Source organism: Rhinopithecus bieti, unplaced genomic scaffold (assembly GCF_001698545.2).
Source record: "Rhinopithecus bieti isolate Rb0 unplaced genomic scaffold, ASM169854v2 scaffold_25940, whole genome shotgun sequence".
Lineage (NCBI taxonomy): Eukaryota > Metazoa > Chordata > Mammalia > Primates > Cercopithecidae > Rhinopithecus > Rhinopithecus bieti.
Window position 1 is genome coordinate 1,278,558 of NW_016811810.1, and position 19,197 is coordinate 1,297,754.

Genomic DNA, 19,197 nt, shown 5'->3' on the forward strand with positions numbered 1-19,197 from the left:
GATGTAGAATATGATCTCTGAAATAATAAAAAGTAAGAGCAGTAACATCCACTGTTGCTATGTGACAGGTACTGTGGTTAAGTAATATATTTACTAATCTGTTAAATATTCACATCAACCCTACAAAATACTATTTTCTTCACTGCAGAAATAAGAAACCAGACCTCAGACCCTGAGGCTAGAAAACGGCAGAGCTCATCTAGGCCAGACTCTGTCTTAAGCCTAAAGTTTGTGTCCCCTGCTGCGCTTGAAAATCTTGATGTGTGCTCTGGATTAGCTGGGGGAATCACAGTTCAGAGTCCTCCCACCTCACTCCAAGGTGCTCTGCACGCTGGATATGGGAAGGACAAGAACTGAGGCTCTGCCAAAGCTATTAATATGGGGAAGCATCCAAAGAGTTAAAACAAAAGACAGACCTTCAAAATGCACTAACACGCAAGCATGTGCGTGCACATACACACATATATACACACAATATTAATGATTCCACCACAATTATTTTACATATTGCTCATTTTCTTCTGCATGTCAAAATATTTGAGCCTGTAGAGACCCAGATGACAGGAATAACTGCACACGTAACTTTTTTAGTTTTATGCTTAGCGGAGTATCAAATACAATCAAGAAGTAAAACCACGTTTTACGGGAGAAAGCTATACTAAAAACCTATGTGACTAGAATAAATGTCAGTTTTTAAAATTATATATTTTACATGGAAGGAAGAAAACTACACTTCACTTTCCCAAAAGCAAGTTATCACTGGGGAAAAGGTCTTGGCATAATTTTGTTATTTTATTATGATAAAGGAGACTCTAATTACCTTGACAGAATCCAGTAAACTCTTAGGAAAAAATCGCTTTAAACCAACATCTTTTCTGAAATATAAAAAGAAGCGTATTAACAAATAACACCACCAAATCAATTAATATAATGACAAACTTGCAAGAATATAAAAGCACTGTAAATTATTTAACCTTCCATATATTATTTAGGAAGGAAACAAGTATAATAATGCTTTAATTTACCAGTATATTCACAGGAAGGATGTGACAAATCATTTTCTAGATATGTACAGAAAACACGAATACAAGCTGGTTTAAATAGAAATCCTTTTGGTTTTCCTTTTACCCTATTATTGAAAACTCTTCTAAAATATTCCCTCTTTGTAAATCATAATGTATTTAAAAAACTGTCCTTTTTCAGATATTGCTTGAAGGTTATAAACATCAGGTCCAACTGGATAACACTGTATTTGTAGAGAAAATAGCTAGCCTGATTAGTAAATGATTCAGGATATACCTTACAAGTTATAGAAATAAATCCCTTAGGTTTATCCTAAAAGTTGACTATTTTTTAAAATAGACTTTTTTGATCAAGGGACTCATTCGCTTATCTCAGTTTCACATTAGGGGGAGAAAAAAAACAACAGATAAATTTATGTGATTTGCCCTAGGTAAAAAAGGTTAATTTATGGAAATCACAGCAATGTTCTTTAAGTCAGGCAACAAAATTAAACTGATCATTATTATCAAGAACCGCAACGCTCTGGCCAAGAAAATAGGTTAGAAAGAACAGTTGATTCTTTTCCTAGTACTTTGGTTACTAACGTACGCAGATGTTTTGGCCACTAGGTGTCACTCGTGTGCTAGTAATATGAATGCCTCTGACGACATTAAGGAATGTCAGGAGACACATAAAAGGATCAAGGAGAAGAGGGAAATACAGTATCTTTTCAGAATCACATAATATATCACATATAACAAACTGAATATAAAGTATCAAGAAACAGGGATGACTTCTTCATCCATAACTGTAAGTTGGCTGGCATTTTAAACAAAACCATAGACATCATGTCATGATACTGTAATTCAAACATTTTAAATCCCTTGTTCTATAATCTGACTGCTAGTAGTACCTAAACCAATGAATTCCTCCTCTGCTAAATCCAAAACTGGTCTCAGTTCTCATTCTTTCTTATTCTGCTATTATTATGTTCATTACATCCAAAAATTATCTCAGCTTCTATAATATACTACTTTCTGGTTTTACCCATCAGTTAATTCATACAACTACTGGTTTTACATTTCTGTCTCTGGCCACTTTTGTTTGTAACTTCCCTTCCTTACCTTTACAGAACCATCATTATCTAACTTGACAGTTGGATATGAAGGGGGAAAAGTATCCACACAAGTTCTTCCTTTTCATTTTGCCTCCTAAAAACACAGGGTCTTTGCATTTTAAGGATCTTGATGCCAATCATTACTGGGAAGTAGCAAAATTAGTACACAAAAGGCACACTGTGGAGTCTACAAGGCGGTATTCTTGATCATTTCCGCCTCTATCTACATTTTCAAGCCACTATTCCATAACAGCAAGCACTGATTTTCACATCAAAGAGGTTTTTTTTTTTTTGAGACCGAGTCTTGCTTTGTCACCCAGGCTAGAGTGCAGTGGCCCACTCTCAGCTCACTGCAACCTCTGCCTCCCAGGCTTCGAGCAATTCTCGTGCCTCAGTCTCCCAAGTAGCTGGGATTACAGGCCTGCACTACCACACCCGGCTATTTTTTGTAATTTTAGTAGAGACAGGGTCTCACCACGTTGGCCAGGCTGGTCTCGAACTCCTGACCTCAAGTGATCTGCCCGCTTCAGCCTCCTAAAGCGCTGGGATTATAGGCATGAGCCCTGCGCCCAGCCTCAGAGAGTTCTTAATTTGAATCCTGGCTCTGCCACAGGATGGACTTGCTGTTAACACCTGTGAGCCTCCGGTTACCTGTAAAGTGGGGATGTGAACTACTACTACCATGCAGTGGTGCAGAGGTTTAAGTAAACTGTTTATGAAGTTCCTGGAATGTGAAGGGGGTAGTTTCTGTTCTGCCTTAGAAAGCACTGCTGTCTGGACAGCTTCTGGTCTACATGTCCTGTGTGTCTGTTTAATGCAGAGGGAGGCATGGCCTGACCTGAGGTTTGTTGGTGGACAGTAGAGGTCGTGAGAAGTCGTGAGATTCAGGGGCTACTGTGGACAGAGGCAACAGGGATGAGTGACTGGACATGAGGTGTGAGGGAATGCTGAAGCTATGCACCGAGAACGGGAAGGTGGGTGGGCATCAACAGTTCTATTTTAGACATGTGAGGCTGGGCGAGGTGTACATGCATGCCCTTCTAGTAGGGATTTCAAGAAGGCAACTGGCCATGTCAGTATTTGGTTGAGGGAAAGACCAGGGCAGGGAATATCCTCTCCCCGACTGTGTGGCTGTCAACTGCTATTAGTCAACCCAGTTACACATCTATTTTTCTCAGAGCCAGACAGAACTAAAAAACTTACCATATTCATTGCTGTCACAAATAAGAAAATTAAAGATAAACCAAAAAGTGTTGTATGATTCAAGAAAATGAAAGGAAGCATATATTTTTTGAAAATAAAGACGAATACTAGGTATTGCTTTTACTTCAAAGGTGAAGACAACTCCATTAAAGAAAAAACACCTGAAGGCCAATAATTAGCATATATACAGTTTAGATTTTCTTAAACTTATTTTGAATAATAATGAATTTGTAACATTTGTCCATATGTTAGAACTTTATTGACACCTGGCAGTTGAGAAAATAAAAATGACGCTTAAGCACACAAGGTCATGGTAAAAAGTCTGCAACACTGCCTTGAACACATTTTAATTTAATCTAGAAGTCAAACTACTTCAGGTTTTATGATAGAGGACTCTGAGCACACCTAACGCACTATGTTCAAAGATTTTAGGGAAAGCCTATTATAGATACCTAAATTTAAAGCCTTAGGAAAGCAAGCAGGGACCTGCAGGCTGTCCCATTTTTAGTATGAGGCCGCCTCTCCATGATCTGTGGGTCTGGGACTGGTTTACAACGTGCGCTCTAATAAGCAGCAGTTTTGCCTCAAGTGGCATAAAAACCTTCTTTGAGCCCAAACTCTACACAATTGTCCTGGATGTGAATAAAACAACAAATACAACTTACACATCATAAACAAAATATAATTACTAACCTTTATCATATAATAATTTCTGACTATATTAACTGTCAAAGGATATGTCCTAAATGCATTTAAACTCATGTAATAAAACACTAGCTCACATGAAGCTTTTAGAATACTGCCAAACCCCAGTTCCCAAACCCAAGCATCAGTTTCTTAGATTCCCGCATCAGTTCAGAGAAACCTCTTGAACCCATACACAGATGACAAGACACTAATAGTAGGTTAGAACTGTGTTGTCCAATATGCAACCACTAGTGATATGTAGCTATTTATACTTAAATTAGTTGAATTAAATTAAAAATTATGTTCCCAACTGCAATGCTCAGCACATTTCAAGTGATGAGCAGTCCCACGGGGCTAGAGGCCACCGAACTCAGTGGGGCAGCCACAGAACAGTTCCATTGCTACAGAAAGCTGCAATGGCTGGGGCCAGGACAGAGCAATGAATCTAGGACTTTGGGCACCCTCATTCTCTAGGGCTTGCTGCTGTGGGCCCAAAGGCTCCTCAGTAAGGGCAGAGATGGGTGAAATGCATGAGCACTGGGGATAGGTGCAGAGCTACCACAGGCACAACCACACAAGGTTCCTGCCTTGCTCAGAAAGACTGGGGAAAGGAGGTATAGAGGGGTGAGGAGAGAGCTCTACCATGACAATGCAGAAGGCAGCAGATCTTACAAGAGACAGCTGTATGTTAAACAAGAAGCCTTTCGTTGGGATTGCCTGTATATACATAGCAGAGGGCTTCTAAGTATTACCTTTCCTACTTCTCTCTCAGAACTAACAAAAACAGTTTCTATGATCTATTCACGAAGATTCAAATCATTTAGATTTGAAGCTACAAAGACAAGAGAGGCTATCTTCATTTACTTCCTCACGGAGACTGTATGACATACTAGGCACCATAACAGATCATGGGGTAGAAAAATCACTAATATGTTTCCTTTTCTTAAGTGAGATAATTACATAAACAACTAACTACAACAGTGTGAAAGGTACTATAAGAGTTTAAAACCAATACACTTAGCCATCGAGATCTAAGGTTTTTGTGGCCAATTTTAACCAGAACTCTTAATGTTTAACTGACCTCTATCCTTTAAGTGAAAGATTTAGAACACTGGTGACTGATGTGGTCTTCGTTCTCTTTTGCTAAACCTCAAAATCCCATTCATTACTCCACTGATTCCTGTTGCCATTTAGCATTTTTGGAAAATCCCTAGCTGCCCTCCCACATCCCTGCATGATGACTGTGCGCCTCCTAGTATTCCTCCTTTCACACCATAGTAGCCATCCAGAATTGTTCAGGAAAAGAGGCTGTGTAGGAGGGCCCCTCCCCACCTGCACCAGCTGACTGCCATCAGCATTCCCCACTCACTGAGATGAATCCTCTACGGTACCCAGCTAGTCCCAGCCTGTGGTCTTATCCTGCACGTGTGTATTCACATCTACAAATTCGTAACACAGCTTGCTTTCAGAAGCCTCCGATGAGAATCAACTTTCTTTACATATTAAAAAGAAACTAACCTTATTACAAGCAAATTCTTACGTCAAAGATTATTTCTCTTCTGGCAATATTTCTGAGAAGATTCTTGTCTGGTGACCCTGTTTTAATATTTTGTGAACACAATCCCTCAAATACTTAAAACCTAGGCAAAAATGCAGCCAAAACTAACTTCAAATATAACTTAAACAGGCATTTCCATGTAGCAACTCTATCTTACCCTTTCTCCAAAACTGTCAGAATTGAGTATATTTAATTCAGAAATAGTATGGCGGTACTTTCACCTCTAAATTATACTCAAGCCTCTTAACAACAGACAAATGCTAAAATTATCTTACTGCAACGGAGATTGCTGTTTCTTAATGACATTCTTCCCTTCATCCTGGGGATGAAGCTGTCTTTTGGTCAGGTACAGTGCTGCCTTCCTCAGTCTCTTCTGTAGCAAGGTATGGCTATGTGACTATGTTTTCTCCTATGTTCCTCTAAGGGAAAGTACTAAACAGCAGGTTCATAAACAATGTCACTATTATTTAATGTTGTTTCATTATAACGTTGATGAGAAAAAAAAAACTGATTCCCAGCTGGGTCACTATATGGAGTGTGCATGCTCTCCCTGTGTCTGTATGGGGTTTCTATAGTTACTCCAGTTTCCTCCCACATCCCAAAGATACGCATGTTAGGGGAACTGGTGTCTGAATTGTCCTAGGATGAGTGAGTATGGGGAGGGAAGAGAGAGTACTCCCTGTGACAAGAATGGCATCCTGTCCAGGGCTGGCTCCTGCCCTGCATCCTGAGCTGCTGGGATAGAGTACAGCCACCCACGACCTTGAACTGGAATAACTGGGTAAATAATTATGTCTTCTTTTTAATCAGACTTTTAAAAATGTATGCTTACATTTATTCCAACATTTAATACTAGAAATGTTTTGGATCTCTACTAGAAGCTGGGGATGTTTTTGTGACCAGAAGGTAGCTGCCTTCTCTCCTCCTCACCTCTTATTTACAAAAGATGTAAATAAAAGTTTTGTCTGTTTTACACTCCAGTTGTTCCCTGTTGTGTGAGCCCACAGGAGTAACGTACCAGGGACAGGGGCTGGGGGACTTCACTGTCTTATACTTCCCCTTTGCCTACAAAAAAGGTACCTTGGTTCTTCCTAGATTGGAAATATGTGAAAAAGAAAGATTAATGAACTCTTTAGCTGGTTTAAAGAAGAAACCCTTAAGTTTCTAGACAGTATTTGTCTCACTCTCAGAAACTGTGCCTTAGCAGTAGCAGTACTAGTATAACTCAAAATAGTTATTTATGGCTGGGCATGGTGACTCACACCTGTAATCCCAGCACTTTGGGAGGCCAACGCGGGTGGATCACTAGAGGTCAGGCATTCGAGACCAGCCTGGCCAAAATGATGAAAGCCTATCTCTACTAAAAATACAAAAATTAGCTGGGCATGGTGGTGCACACCTGTAATCCCTGCTACTTGGGTGGCTGAGGCAGGAGAATCACTTGAACCTGGGAGTTGGAGGTTGCACTGAGCTGAGATCATGCCACTGCACTCTAGCCTGGGCAACAGAGCGAGAGACTCTGTCTCAAAACAAACAAACAGAAACAAAAAAAGTTATTTATTAATACATTAAAGCAGCCGGGCGTAGTGGCTCACGCCTATAATCCTAGCACTTTAAGGAGTCCGAGGTGGGCTGATCACTTGAGGTAAGGAGTTCAAAATCAGCTTGGCCAACATAGTAAAACCCCGTCTCTACTAAAAACACAAAAAAAATTAGCCAGGCATGATGGCGGGCACCTGTAATCCCAGCTACTTGGGAGGCTAAGGCAGGAGAATCGCGTGAACCCGGGAGGAGGCTGCAGCGAGCCGAGGTCGCACCACTGCACTCCAGTCTGGGCAATACAGCAAGGCTCCATCTCAAAAAAAAAAAAAAAAAAAGCACAATAAAGCTGAAAGGGCATTCTGCATTAGGCTGTAAACAACTGAGTCTGACTTTAAAATTCCTGCCAGAATCTAATAAATTATGTGGAACATTTCATGAGTTTTCTTATTAGAAAGGAAAAAGAGAACCATGAAAAGAACTAATAAGAAACAAGTAGTATTCTGCATTCACGTATACTTCCTTTCTGTACTGAAGAAATACATAAATTTCTAAATGGCTCCAAGTTACTAGCCAAAACCAATAGGAAAAAGCAATGCCAATGCTCTCCTTGAGGTATGGGGGCCGCTAGGGTCCCCAGTTGCCCCTGTGGTAGAACAGCCATGGTGTATGCATGCAAGTCCCTGTACATCCTCTCAGCCAGGCCACTCCTAAAGCGCTGGCATCAGCCTTTACAATGGCCGCAATGGAAGACAGGATCAAATGCAATGCTGTTAAGTATCTTTATTATATAAAATATAACTAGGTTAATGTTTTTGCTGGTATGCTATTATCGGGCCAGGTGTGGTGGCTCATACCTATAATCTTAGCACATTGGGAGGCCAAAGTAGGAAGACTGCTTGACCAGCATCCGTTAAGCTACCGTTCAAGAACAAGGGTGAAATTTTTAAAAGAGAGAGATTTAAAACAGAATTTTATCATCAAAAACTACATATTAAAAATTTCTAGGCCAGGCGCGGTGGCTCACACTTGTGATCCCAGCACTTTGGGAGGCTGAGGCGGGTGGATCACAAGATCAGGAGATCGAGACCATCCTGGCTAACACAGTGAAACCCCGTCTCTACTAAAATACAAAAAATTAGCCAGGCATGGGGGTGGGCACCTGTAGTCCCAGCTACTCGGGAGGCTGAGGCAGAAGAATGGCATGAACCCAGGAGGTGGAGCTTGCAGTGAACCGAGATCGCACCACGGCACTCCAGCTTGGAAGACAGAGCAAGACTCCGTCTCAAAATACAAAACAAACAAACAAACAAAAAAACACTTCAAAGTAAAAGAAAAAGGGAAACTGATGTTGGAAAGACAGATTGAGCTACAATGAAGAATGTTTAGGCAACAGGGAGATAAACATGCAGGTTTCTAGGATGCCCCCAGCACACACACACACACAGCACGACACGCAGAAGGGAAACTGCTTTTAGCTTTCTGGACCGACGGTACCTGCAACGTGGGGACGATGAACCTGGCACTTGGGCACTGAGATTGGACCTGAGGGAGTCGGAAGTGGCATCATTTCCTGGCTCTTGTCAGAAGCCGCAACAGTGGAAATTAAGCCCCCTGGAATTCAGCTTGCCCAGTCTAGGGCCACCAGCGTCTGATTCAAGCCACTTTGGTGGCCTGAGTGAGAGTCAGAGTAACAGCAGATTGAGACATCCCAGTACCTCAAGGTTACTGTCAAATACAGAACAGAAAACAGCTATGCATAAAAAACATGAAGAAATAAATGTTGCAAACACCACAGATGCACATACCAGAGGTTACCAAGCATGAAGAAGATTACATCACATGAAATGGAACGTCTAGAAATGAAAAATGTAAGCGGTAGAATGAAATAAACAAACAACATATGACATAAAGATACTACTTAAGAGAATTAAAGAATTAGACAACAAATCCAAGGAAAAAATCCCCCCCAAAAAAGAGGATCCAGAGAGACAGAGATAGAAAATACAAAAAATGTAAGAGATAGCAAAGATCAGAAATACATCTATTGATTATTAAAGAGACAGTGGCATATATTTTCCAGATGAAAAACATGAATCTACAGAATTGAGAAGTATGCCTTATTCCAACTGGATTTATAAAAAGAAATCGAAGCACAAGACACGAATAAAACTAGAAAAGATGAAAAGTAGGAAGAGGACCTTAAAAGAAAAAGCAACCACAAAGAAATGTCAACAGACATTTCTAGTCATAACAGAGTATCTTTACAGTGTTGAGGAAAAAAAAAACCAATGATCTGAACAATATATTTGGAACAAAAGGAAAAGCATACCAGAAAGGTGGTCTGAGATATAAAAATGGTTATTTTAAACAAGGTCTTGCTCTGTTGCCCAAGCTGGAGTGCAGTGGCAAGATCACAGCTCACTGCAGCCACAACAACCTGAGCTCAAGCAATCCTCCAGCCTCAGCCTCCCAACTAGGTGGGACCACACCTGCGTGCCACTGCACCTGGCTAGTTTTTAAAATTATTTGTAGAGATGAGGTTTTGCTATGTTATCCATGCTGGTCAACTCATCTTCCCACCTTGGCCTCCCAGTGTGCTGGGATTATAGGTATGAGCTACTGCATCTGGCCCAATAAAGGATGTTTAAGAAATAAAATAATACACATGCAGGGAAAGCCAAAAATAATAACTGTATAAAATAATAATAATGTCTAATATTTGGAGTTTCAATTTTGAAAAGATACAATTAAAATAACAGGAAAAAATGATGTGTAAGTTGGAAGAAGATGGGGAGAGTTAAGGTGTTTCAAGGTCCTTGCTTTTAGAGAGGGTTAGATAAGTTTAAAATCTGGAGTTGGTTAATATAGAAGGTTAAATGTAAGGGTAACTAATGAAAGAGGAGAGATGTTTATAAATTTCAAAGTAATTATAGAAGAAAATGTGGACTAAGAATACCAACTAAGAAATAAACAGCACATGCAGTCACACACAATTCATTTCTAGGACACTGGAAACAGATAATAAAGGCAAGTCCAATATATCACACATCCTAAGAAATACAAATGTACTTAACCTATCAGTTCAAAGGCACATTTAGCAAACTGGATTTAAGAAATCCAGCACTATGACATTTTTAAAAGACACACCTAAAAAGTATAAGGACACAGAAAATGAAAGTGAAAAAATAGTAATGTATAAACCAGGTCAAGGCTAACCAAAGAAGGCAAAACAGATTTCAGAACAACAACAACAACAACAAATTATCAGGCAAAGAGAAGATCACTACATAATGATGCAAGATTCAATTTACCAAAAACGTATATTGTTTGGATGTTTAAATAAAAGAGCCTCAAAATACAAAGGAAAAATTAATTGACTTATAGGAGGAAACTGGCAAAGTCATTATCACAGATGGGTATGTTAACAAGCTTGAATAGGAAATGCATTTTTAAAATCACACTAAAACATTTATAACAACTGATCACACAAAGCAAATACAACAAAATGTTAATAACTGTAGTATTCAGGTGCTAGACACACAGATGCTGACTGAACAAGTCTCTCAACTTTTTTGTATTTTTGAAACTTTTTCATGATAAAACACTAGGGGAAAATGATCTTATTCTAGGGTCCACAAAGGAAGGCTCCACAAAAGTTGAGAGCCTCTTGTCACACAGACCATGCTATCTGAGCATAATGCCATTAAGTCAAAAGTTAATTTAAAAAGAAAATATTTTTTAAAATCCACACATTTGAAAATGTAAAAACAGAAATGAATGCACAAAAGTTTCAAAACAAACATTTAACAATTTTAACTTCTGAAATGCCTTTTAAAATAGGATCTTAAAACTCAAAACCAAAATAAAATACGATTTTACTACATTAAACAAAGACAAACTTCTGTATGATGAGAGCCATATACACATAGTTGAAAGAAAATGACGAGCTAGGAAAGAAAATACAGAACAAACATTACAAGATAGTGTTAACATGACAAAGACTGCTTAAGGTTAATAAAGAAAAAATAAACATATTAGAAAAGCTTATTTAAAATAGTTAATTTACACAAAAACTTAAAAATGGCCATGTATGTGAAGAAGTTTAATATCACCAGTAATCAAACTAATATAAAGCAAGTTATCTGTTGCCTATCATATAGGCAAAAATGAACAAAAAATGGCACCATGCCTTACACTGTTATTAACCTGAACTGAATGTCCACTATTATGTGGCTGTTTAAATGTAGTATTATATACTCATTGGGTGGACTATATACTAATGTATATTTCTATTTAGTCACGTGGAAAGATCTATTAAACATAAAGCTGAATAAAAAAAGCAAGATGCATATAGGATCATTCCACTTACATTAAAACTATGCATTGAATGTGCACACAAGTGTTAAAACAGAGAACTATAAGGATATTTACTAAAACTATGATGGTGGTTATCAGTAAGAGGAGTTGAAAAAATTTTATTTGACAGTGTAGTTTCAATGTTTCTCTAACTAGAATGCATTATTACCTTTGAAAACAAATAAATTATAAATCATTTTAAAAGGGCTCAAAATTAAATCAACAGATGAACAATAACATTGTTTTCTATCATTTTTTTTCTTAATGCTCTTTAAAGAAACTCTACAGTTTGGTTTTTATCCTGACAATCAGTAACTCCCATGGATAATAATCATAATTATAGTCCACATTTATTCAGTGTTGGGTACAATATGCATTAAGCTCTTGACATAAATTATCTCATCTAACTCCTTACAACGCTCCCATATATGTATCACCAATATCCCCATTTTACACGTTTGGAAACAGACACCAAGAGCTTACCAATAAAACTTGGCAAATAAAATAGTCAAGGTGTGATAAGGACTTGAACCCAGATATTCTGCTTCAAGAGGTCACTCAACTAATCTACTTATAAGGAGACAGGGTGCTGAATTCACACAAGTTGTATAATTCCAAAGAATCATTATCATGGAACAAAAGCACAGGAATTCAGAAAGAGGGGACAGCAAAATAAGCACAATAATATCCTAGAACTACAAGAAACTCAAGATTCCTCTTTCTTTTAACTATCATATTTACTTACTTTAAATATCGCACATATAAATTAACTAAGATGAAACAGCCTTATCAAAACAATAGATCATTCAACTTTCCATGCAGTCCTCTAAGAAGGATCTAATTTACAAACTCATGCTGTCTAGTTCTCCTGTTTCAAGCAATAATAATCACAAGCCCTTACTTAGGTATAGCAATTCTCATATTCTCCATTTCACTGACCCCTGACAAAAACTACGTTAACGTTTTGAAACCACTGGTTAAAGCCCTAATTTGTCCTCTTCTATTCGTCTCTTCTCTGATCATCTGAAGTTCTGTAATTTCCAGAAAGAAGCCAAATTTACACCAACTTCAGTGCAAAATTTGACTTTCATTTCAAACAGATCTTGAACTTAAAATTCTTCTCTCCAAACGTACCATTCAGAAATTCACCTTGACAGATAATCTGCTTTTCTTTAACTGTTTTGGCGATTAAAAACATGTCAATGTATTATTCGTGGAAATTTTTTTCAAGTATCTCTCTTCCTATAACTCTGTATCCTTTTGACAGTATGTCTGGCTGTCTTCATTCCTTTGTACACCTCTGGTTCTCACACAGACTCTATCTTTCAGTTACCATTTCATTTTCCTGTCTTGGCCTCACATAGAGATAGGTAGAATACAAATCTCATCATTCTTTTTCCCCAGCCACTACACTATGGTAGGCTTCCACAGTGACCCTGAAAGATGATCACATATATTCCTGGAGTCCTCTCCCTGTACGTAACTCAGTCAGGCCACTGAACTAGCACTCCTCTCTTGACTTCACATAACTATTCGCCATCTATTGTACCTTTTTAGATCATCTCTACCTACTTGCTTAATTCTCCCATCAGGATTTTTTTTTAGATAGGCCTTTTATTTTACAATAGTTTTAGATTTACAAAAGAGTTACAAAGAGAGTATCCTGTATAGTCCACACCCAGGTCCCCCTACTATTAATATCTTGCATTACTTTGGTACATTTGTCACAAATAATAAACCAGTATGAATATATTATGATTAACAAACTCTATACTCAGATTTCATCAGTTTTTTCCCTATCCTTTTTCTGTTCCAAGATCTTATCGAGGACACCACATTACATGTAATCATCATGTTTCTTTAGGCAACTCCTGGATATGTGAGTTTCTCTGACTTCCACTGTTTCCTTCATCACCTTGACAACTTTTGAGGAGTACTGGTTAGGTACTTTGTAAAACGTCCCTGAAGAGGGATTTGTTTGATGTTTTTTCTCATGATTAGACTCAGGTTATGGGGTTTTGTTATGAGGAAGGCTACAGAGGTAAAGTATCTTTCTCAACACATTACATCATGGTTGCACACTATCAACACTACTGATCACTGGTGATGTTAACTTTGACCACCTGGCTGAGGTCATGCCTGTCAGGTTTCTTCATTGTAAAGTTCCTTTTTCCCCACACTTCCTTTCCTTATTATACTCTTTAGAAACAAGCCACTAAATGTAGCTCATATGTTAGAGGTGAGTTTTATGCCCCATCTCCTTTGAGAGAGGGAATCTACATAAATTTTTTGGAATTTTTCTGTAGAGGAAATTTGTCACTGCTCCTTTAAATATTTATTCATTCAAGTATTTATATTACTATGGACTCATGGGTATTTATACTTTGGGTTATAATCTAATACTATGTAACTTAATTTGTTGCTCGAATTGCTCCAGCTTTGTCACTGGGAACTTTTTCCACTGGCTCCATCCTTTGACACAGCCCCATCCTCTTGCTTTTTGAGCACTTCCTTCTTTCTGGCACTATAAACAGCTCTAGGGCTCACCCTTGTGTTTTTTCTCCTCTCCCTCGAACTGCATTTTTCCAAGGAGCTCTGGTTCCTTCCACTGAAGAACGGTACTAGAAACCAAGATCTAAGCACAGAGTACCATAAGAGATGTTTTTTAATGCTGCTGGTATTTGTGATTTCATAACAGTGAAATAAACGAACAGTGATCTTTCCTTTTTCATTTTAAAAAACATGAATGTTCCCTTAGAACTAAAAATCAACATACCCCAAGTAACTTGTTTTCTTTCTCCTCAAGCACACTTCTTTTCTGTGACCGGTATCCATAGTGGCCCATGAGAGAAAACCAAGAGACTCCTTGGGTTCCTCCCTGTCCTTGATTCAAATGTAATCAGGCTCCAGTCACATAGACTCTGCCTCTGCTAGCCCATGTCTCCACGGCCACTGCTTCCTTCTGTCTCACAGCCTCATCATTCTCACATGGACAAGAAAGGTACAGCAGCTTCCTGGATCATTGCTTCCATCTTTAATCTTCTTTAATAAAATTCTAATCTCACAAATATGGAATTCTAACTTGCGAATCTCATCATGTAATTGTCCTGCTTGAAATGATGAGTCAGCAATGCTCAAAGGCTAAGTTCAGACTCTTTGAAGAATGTACTAGATAGGTAATAACCTGGTCCCTGTATACATGTCCCTATCTCCCTCATAAGAATGATATTCTATCTACTCACAACCAACTTAAGAGTTTCCTAACCTTTGCCTGATGGTCCATGTTTCTGTGCCTTTGCAAATGCTGATTTATCCTCTTGACTGGCTTCCTTGCTCCCATGCAACAAACCCCACATACCTACACTTTGCGAACCACTCATTCTTTAAGACTTAGGTTAAATAACATCTCCATGTGAAAACACCTCACACGTCAAGCACCATTCTCCTGCAAACACCCAGCTGATACTTCCACTTTCATTTCTAGCACATTACGTTATAATTTTGCTCACTTGTCTGAGAGTCTTCCTTTTAGCCGAATGCTTCCTGGGGGTTAAAATTTTGTTTTATTTCCAAATCTCCGGCACTTAGCTACAAAGGACTCAGTGTTCAATTATCTTTTGCTGAATTAATTATGAAAAAGATGAAGTATAGGGCTTCTAGCCTCCCACGATATAAACTCCAGATTGGGTTAATTTAATACAATCTAATATAACAGTCTAATGCACAAATTAATTTCATTATTGGAAAAATTTCTAGTTATTCTAGATTTTTCTGATACATAGCAGTGAGTAACTTCCGTATCTCCGTTTGTGAAAAACAATCTGTAGTAACTTATACAGAGAATACGAACAATAATTTATAAGCAACTTATAGGCAGCTGTAGAATTCAATATAAATTAGAAAAAATATCACCTTGCTATGATTAACTCTACACAGACAAAATGTGTATGTTAACAGGCCATATACAATATTAGCTTTAAGACATCTATCAACAAATCTAAATGTTTACTAACACAATTAATGTCATCAAGGATTCTGTTCTTTTCCTCTTCTAGATATAAAATTTTAGAAATAGTAGTGTTTCAGAATCAGTATTTAAGATAAACTACGAAATAATTTAGTTCTGCATATTTGCAGGTATAGCTTATAAGTATAATACTTACTCTAATACTTCATAGTTAGACTTCTTTTCTAGTGCATTGCCCCGCATCTCCCAGTATGATCGCCTAAAATCAGGGAAGACATACATTTATATGTATATATAAGGAATGGTTATGTTGTTAAATGATAAAACTGGGGAGAGGCATCTGAATAATAAATAAAATCAATGGCAACAACTGCAATTACCTTTGCACCAAACCAACAGTTCATAATTTACTCAAATTTTATTCAGTATTTCACTGATAATCATTATGAAGAAAAGGAAAATACCTGCAAAATATTCAAAAATAATTTAAAAATTGATAAATAAAGGCCTCAATGTATAGTTACCATCTTACCGTATTTCTAGACAACCCAACTTCAAAGCAATTTCCTGGTCCACTTGATCAGCTATCTCTAACATATAATCGCTCTTCACCTGCAACAAAAGGAATAGGATAAACAACACTGTTTTAAAAGAAAAATATTAGATATATGCACTCAATAAATGTTTCCTGAGTACCTTTCATATAGTTTACATTGTGTCAGTAATTATGCTTGATGTTAAAGATATAAACATGAGTTATACCAAAAATTATTAAAGAAATAAAACGGTCTCCTAATAAGAAAAGCTCATATAATCTATGAGCACTTAAATGGGACATTAAGAAACAATGAATAGAGTCTGAATCATAATAACCTTCAGCTGCTCCACACCCTTCCCATGCTGTCAAAAGTGAAAACAAGAAGGGAAATTTCCATTTCTACAAAAATTTGCAGATGTATTTTCTGACCTCAAACTACAGTTCCAGCAGCATATTTTGGACTCCATTGAAAAGGCAAAGGATTTACATACTTCAAAATCCATTTAAATGTGCAGCTGAGGTGTTTCCATCTAACCATCAATTTTAAGTGATTAATCTGCAAAGTAATACAAGCTTAAAGTCTAAAGCAAAGACAAGAATCTAATGGAATTCTTGAAATGCCTTCTAAACAATGAATAAACTCAATTTTAAAAGCTGATAAGAGTGATATCAGTACTTGCAAGTAATTGTCACTGTGAACACATTTTCAAAGATGATATGTGTACCATTTCCTTGCAGATTAGCCTGAAGAGATTAAAATCTGCAGTTTATTTTGATAAGAGTACCCATTTTGAACCTCACATGAAATGTTATCCCCCGTTCCTCCAAGAAGTATCCCATTCTCTGCAGCAGCACACCTGTGTTACTAGAAAACTACGCTCTACTATGAATTTTATCAACACAAAAATTTGTGCAAATTTGTCTTCTCTCTTGTTCTGTACTTTCATAATACCCTCCACTTTGCCTCGTTCCTCAGTCTAAAATATTTACTCTGACCCTTTACACAAAAAGTGTCTTGACTTCTGCCCTAAAAAAATTTTCAAACATCCTGTTCTTCAACAACTGCCTCCTAGCCTGCTAGCTCATTTGTTCAAAGAGTTCCATCCCCAGTTAAGTCACCTCTCACTCCACACCAATCTTTGTCTACTTCATACTGGATGGTTCCTCATTATGACCGTCCCTTGCAAAGACAACCAGCTCCCCTGTCTCCCATTATCCCTCTGTTTGAATTGCTTGGTAAACCCAAGCCATGTTGAACCTACCCACTCATCCTCTTCATGCTTAGATGAGCAGCTGGAGAAATCATAGTATAAACTCCACTTTCAACTCATGAAGACAAATCTCAAATGGCCAGTTAAAACTATCTGGAAATTGAATAATGCTTGCCTAGGAAGCTCTACAATTCACTGATTTCATACGTCCTCCAGTAAGCCTGCCATATCTCTGTTACAGAGAAGATAAAACACATCAGATGGGCATACTCTCTTTAACCTATCAGGAATTCATAACTTAACATGCATTTAAAAAGTATGAACATTTACTCATTATTTTCTCTTAAAGTAGGCAAAACATTCCCTCAGCTAGCAGTGGACAACTATGTGCTATTACTGATTTAAGGACTATTCTGTCTCAAAACCTTTCTTTATTTTCTGCATTAGCATCTAAGTCTGGGTGCTCAATAAATATTTATTGAATGAATGAGTAAACAAATGAGTGAACAGTCATCAAACTGGAGGGTGGGTACATAAATGTTATTTTCCATATGTATTTTCCATCCTTTACAAGGAACAAGAGTTTCTACTAATTCCACATAGCGGGCACTCAAGACTGATCAGCTGCAACTGAATTAATCCAGTCAGTTAGGTAAAAAGCTTTAGGTCTAGAACAATTTGTTTAACTTCAATTGGCTCTTGTTTCTACAAAGCAAAAAATAAGTCTCAATCTAAAGCCTGTTTTGCACCATAAGTAGGTTTATTATCGAGTACAAAAATAAAGGCGCAAGAATTAAACCAAGATAGGTATTTAGATAGGCAGAAAAATACCACAGCTACTCTGATGGAAACATTCAGTGGCTTTTAGTTGTCTGATGCAGATTTCAGAGGAACTACTGTAGACCGCCAATTACATGTTGAGGAAAATGCACCACTATGAAATTCAATTAATCTTGAAGATTAATTGCTACAATTTTTAAACACTATTCACAGGTAGGAAAAATAATCAAATGCTATATTTCATCATCAAAACAAAATTCGTATTGTAAAAATGAAAAAATGGGAAATTATAATTTAATAATCTTCATTTAAAAAATCTCATTTATGAGAATGATTTCAAAGTTCTGAGAACTATTTTCCTGTAGCTTTAATTTCGATTATCAGAGCTGTATGATCACAGACTGAAATCTATTTGTGGCCCGATGTGATCAAAGTATTCTGCAAAGAGTATAGATCTGAAATAGAATAAGGCATCACCACAGACCCGCATCCTCCCCTCAAGCTCCAAAGCAGCTTCCCCTCTGCAGCCGGAGAGAAAGCAAACTCTGTTCAGCGTCTCAATGCTCCCTGTTATCTAGGCTCTAGAGAGTGTTCTCTCAAGCCACTGAGCGAGGTCACATCCTGAGGCTGGGCTTCAAGACTCAGAATTATGTACACACTTTGTTCATTTCCCTTATAAAACACTTCTTGACTACCTCTCTTTCACTAACTCCCAGCAGAACTGCTATCATTTGTGAAACCAAATTTATCAAGCATTTAAGTTTCTATAAAGTATATATACCTAGCACCATGTCAAGCAGATTTACATGTAATATCTCATTTAATCATCAGACCATCACTGTGAGATGGGTACTACTATCATCCCCATTTTACAGCCTCAGAAAAAGCCTGAAAGAATTATCAAAATGATAGCAGTAGATAATAATCCTACTTAAGGAGTATCCACCAGGGACCAGTTACTACGCTAAGCATTTTACATATATTTCTGATCTTTACAATAATTCTTCAAGGTAGAGTTTATTAGTCCTATTATATACAAAGATCAGAAAACTTAACTTTGTGTTAAGCAAGTATTAAAGTCAGGATTCAAAATCCAGATCTATCAGCCCCTAAAACTCCAGCTTTAGTTTGTACCTACAACTTGTGAACCCTTCCACAGTGCAGTTATTCTCTACTAGAATGAAGATTAACAAGCAGGAACCACCTCTCATTTACCCTTGCATCCCGAGTATCAAC

At 37.6% G+C, this 19,197-nt stretch overlaps 1 protein-coding gene across 1 annotated transcript in view; it reads right to left on the reverse strand.

Moving 5' to 3' along the window:
* The window catches only part of PTK2 (protein tyrosine kinase 2), a 368,771-nt gene that overhangs the window by 186,008 nt on the left and 163,566 nt on the right, over positions 1-19,197 (reverse strand). Inside the window, exons 8-10 of the mRNA XM_017895110.1 lie at positions 15,965-16,044; positions 15,629-15,691; positions 821-875 (exon numbers count right to left, since the gene is read on the reverse strand). Of these exons, the coding sequence (XP_017750599.1) occupies positions 821-875; positions 15,629-15,691; positions 15,965-16,044 (198 nt within the window). The remainder of the gene's footprint in view (positions 1-820; positions 876-15,628; positions 15,692-15,964; positions 16,045-19,197) is intronic.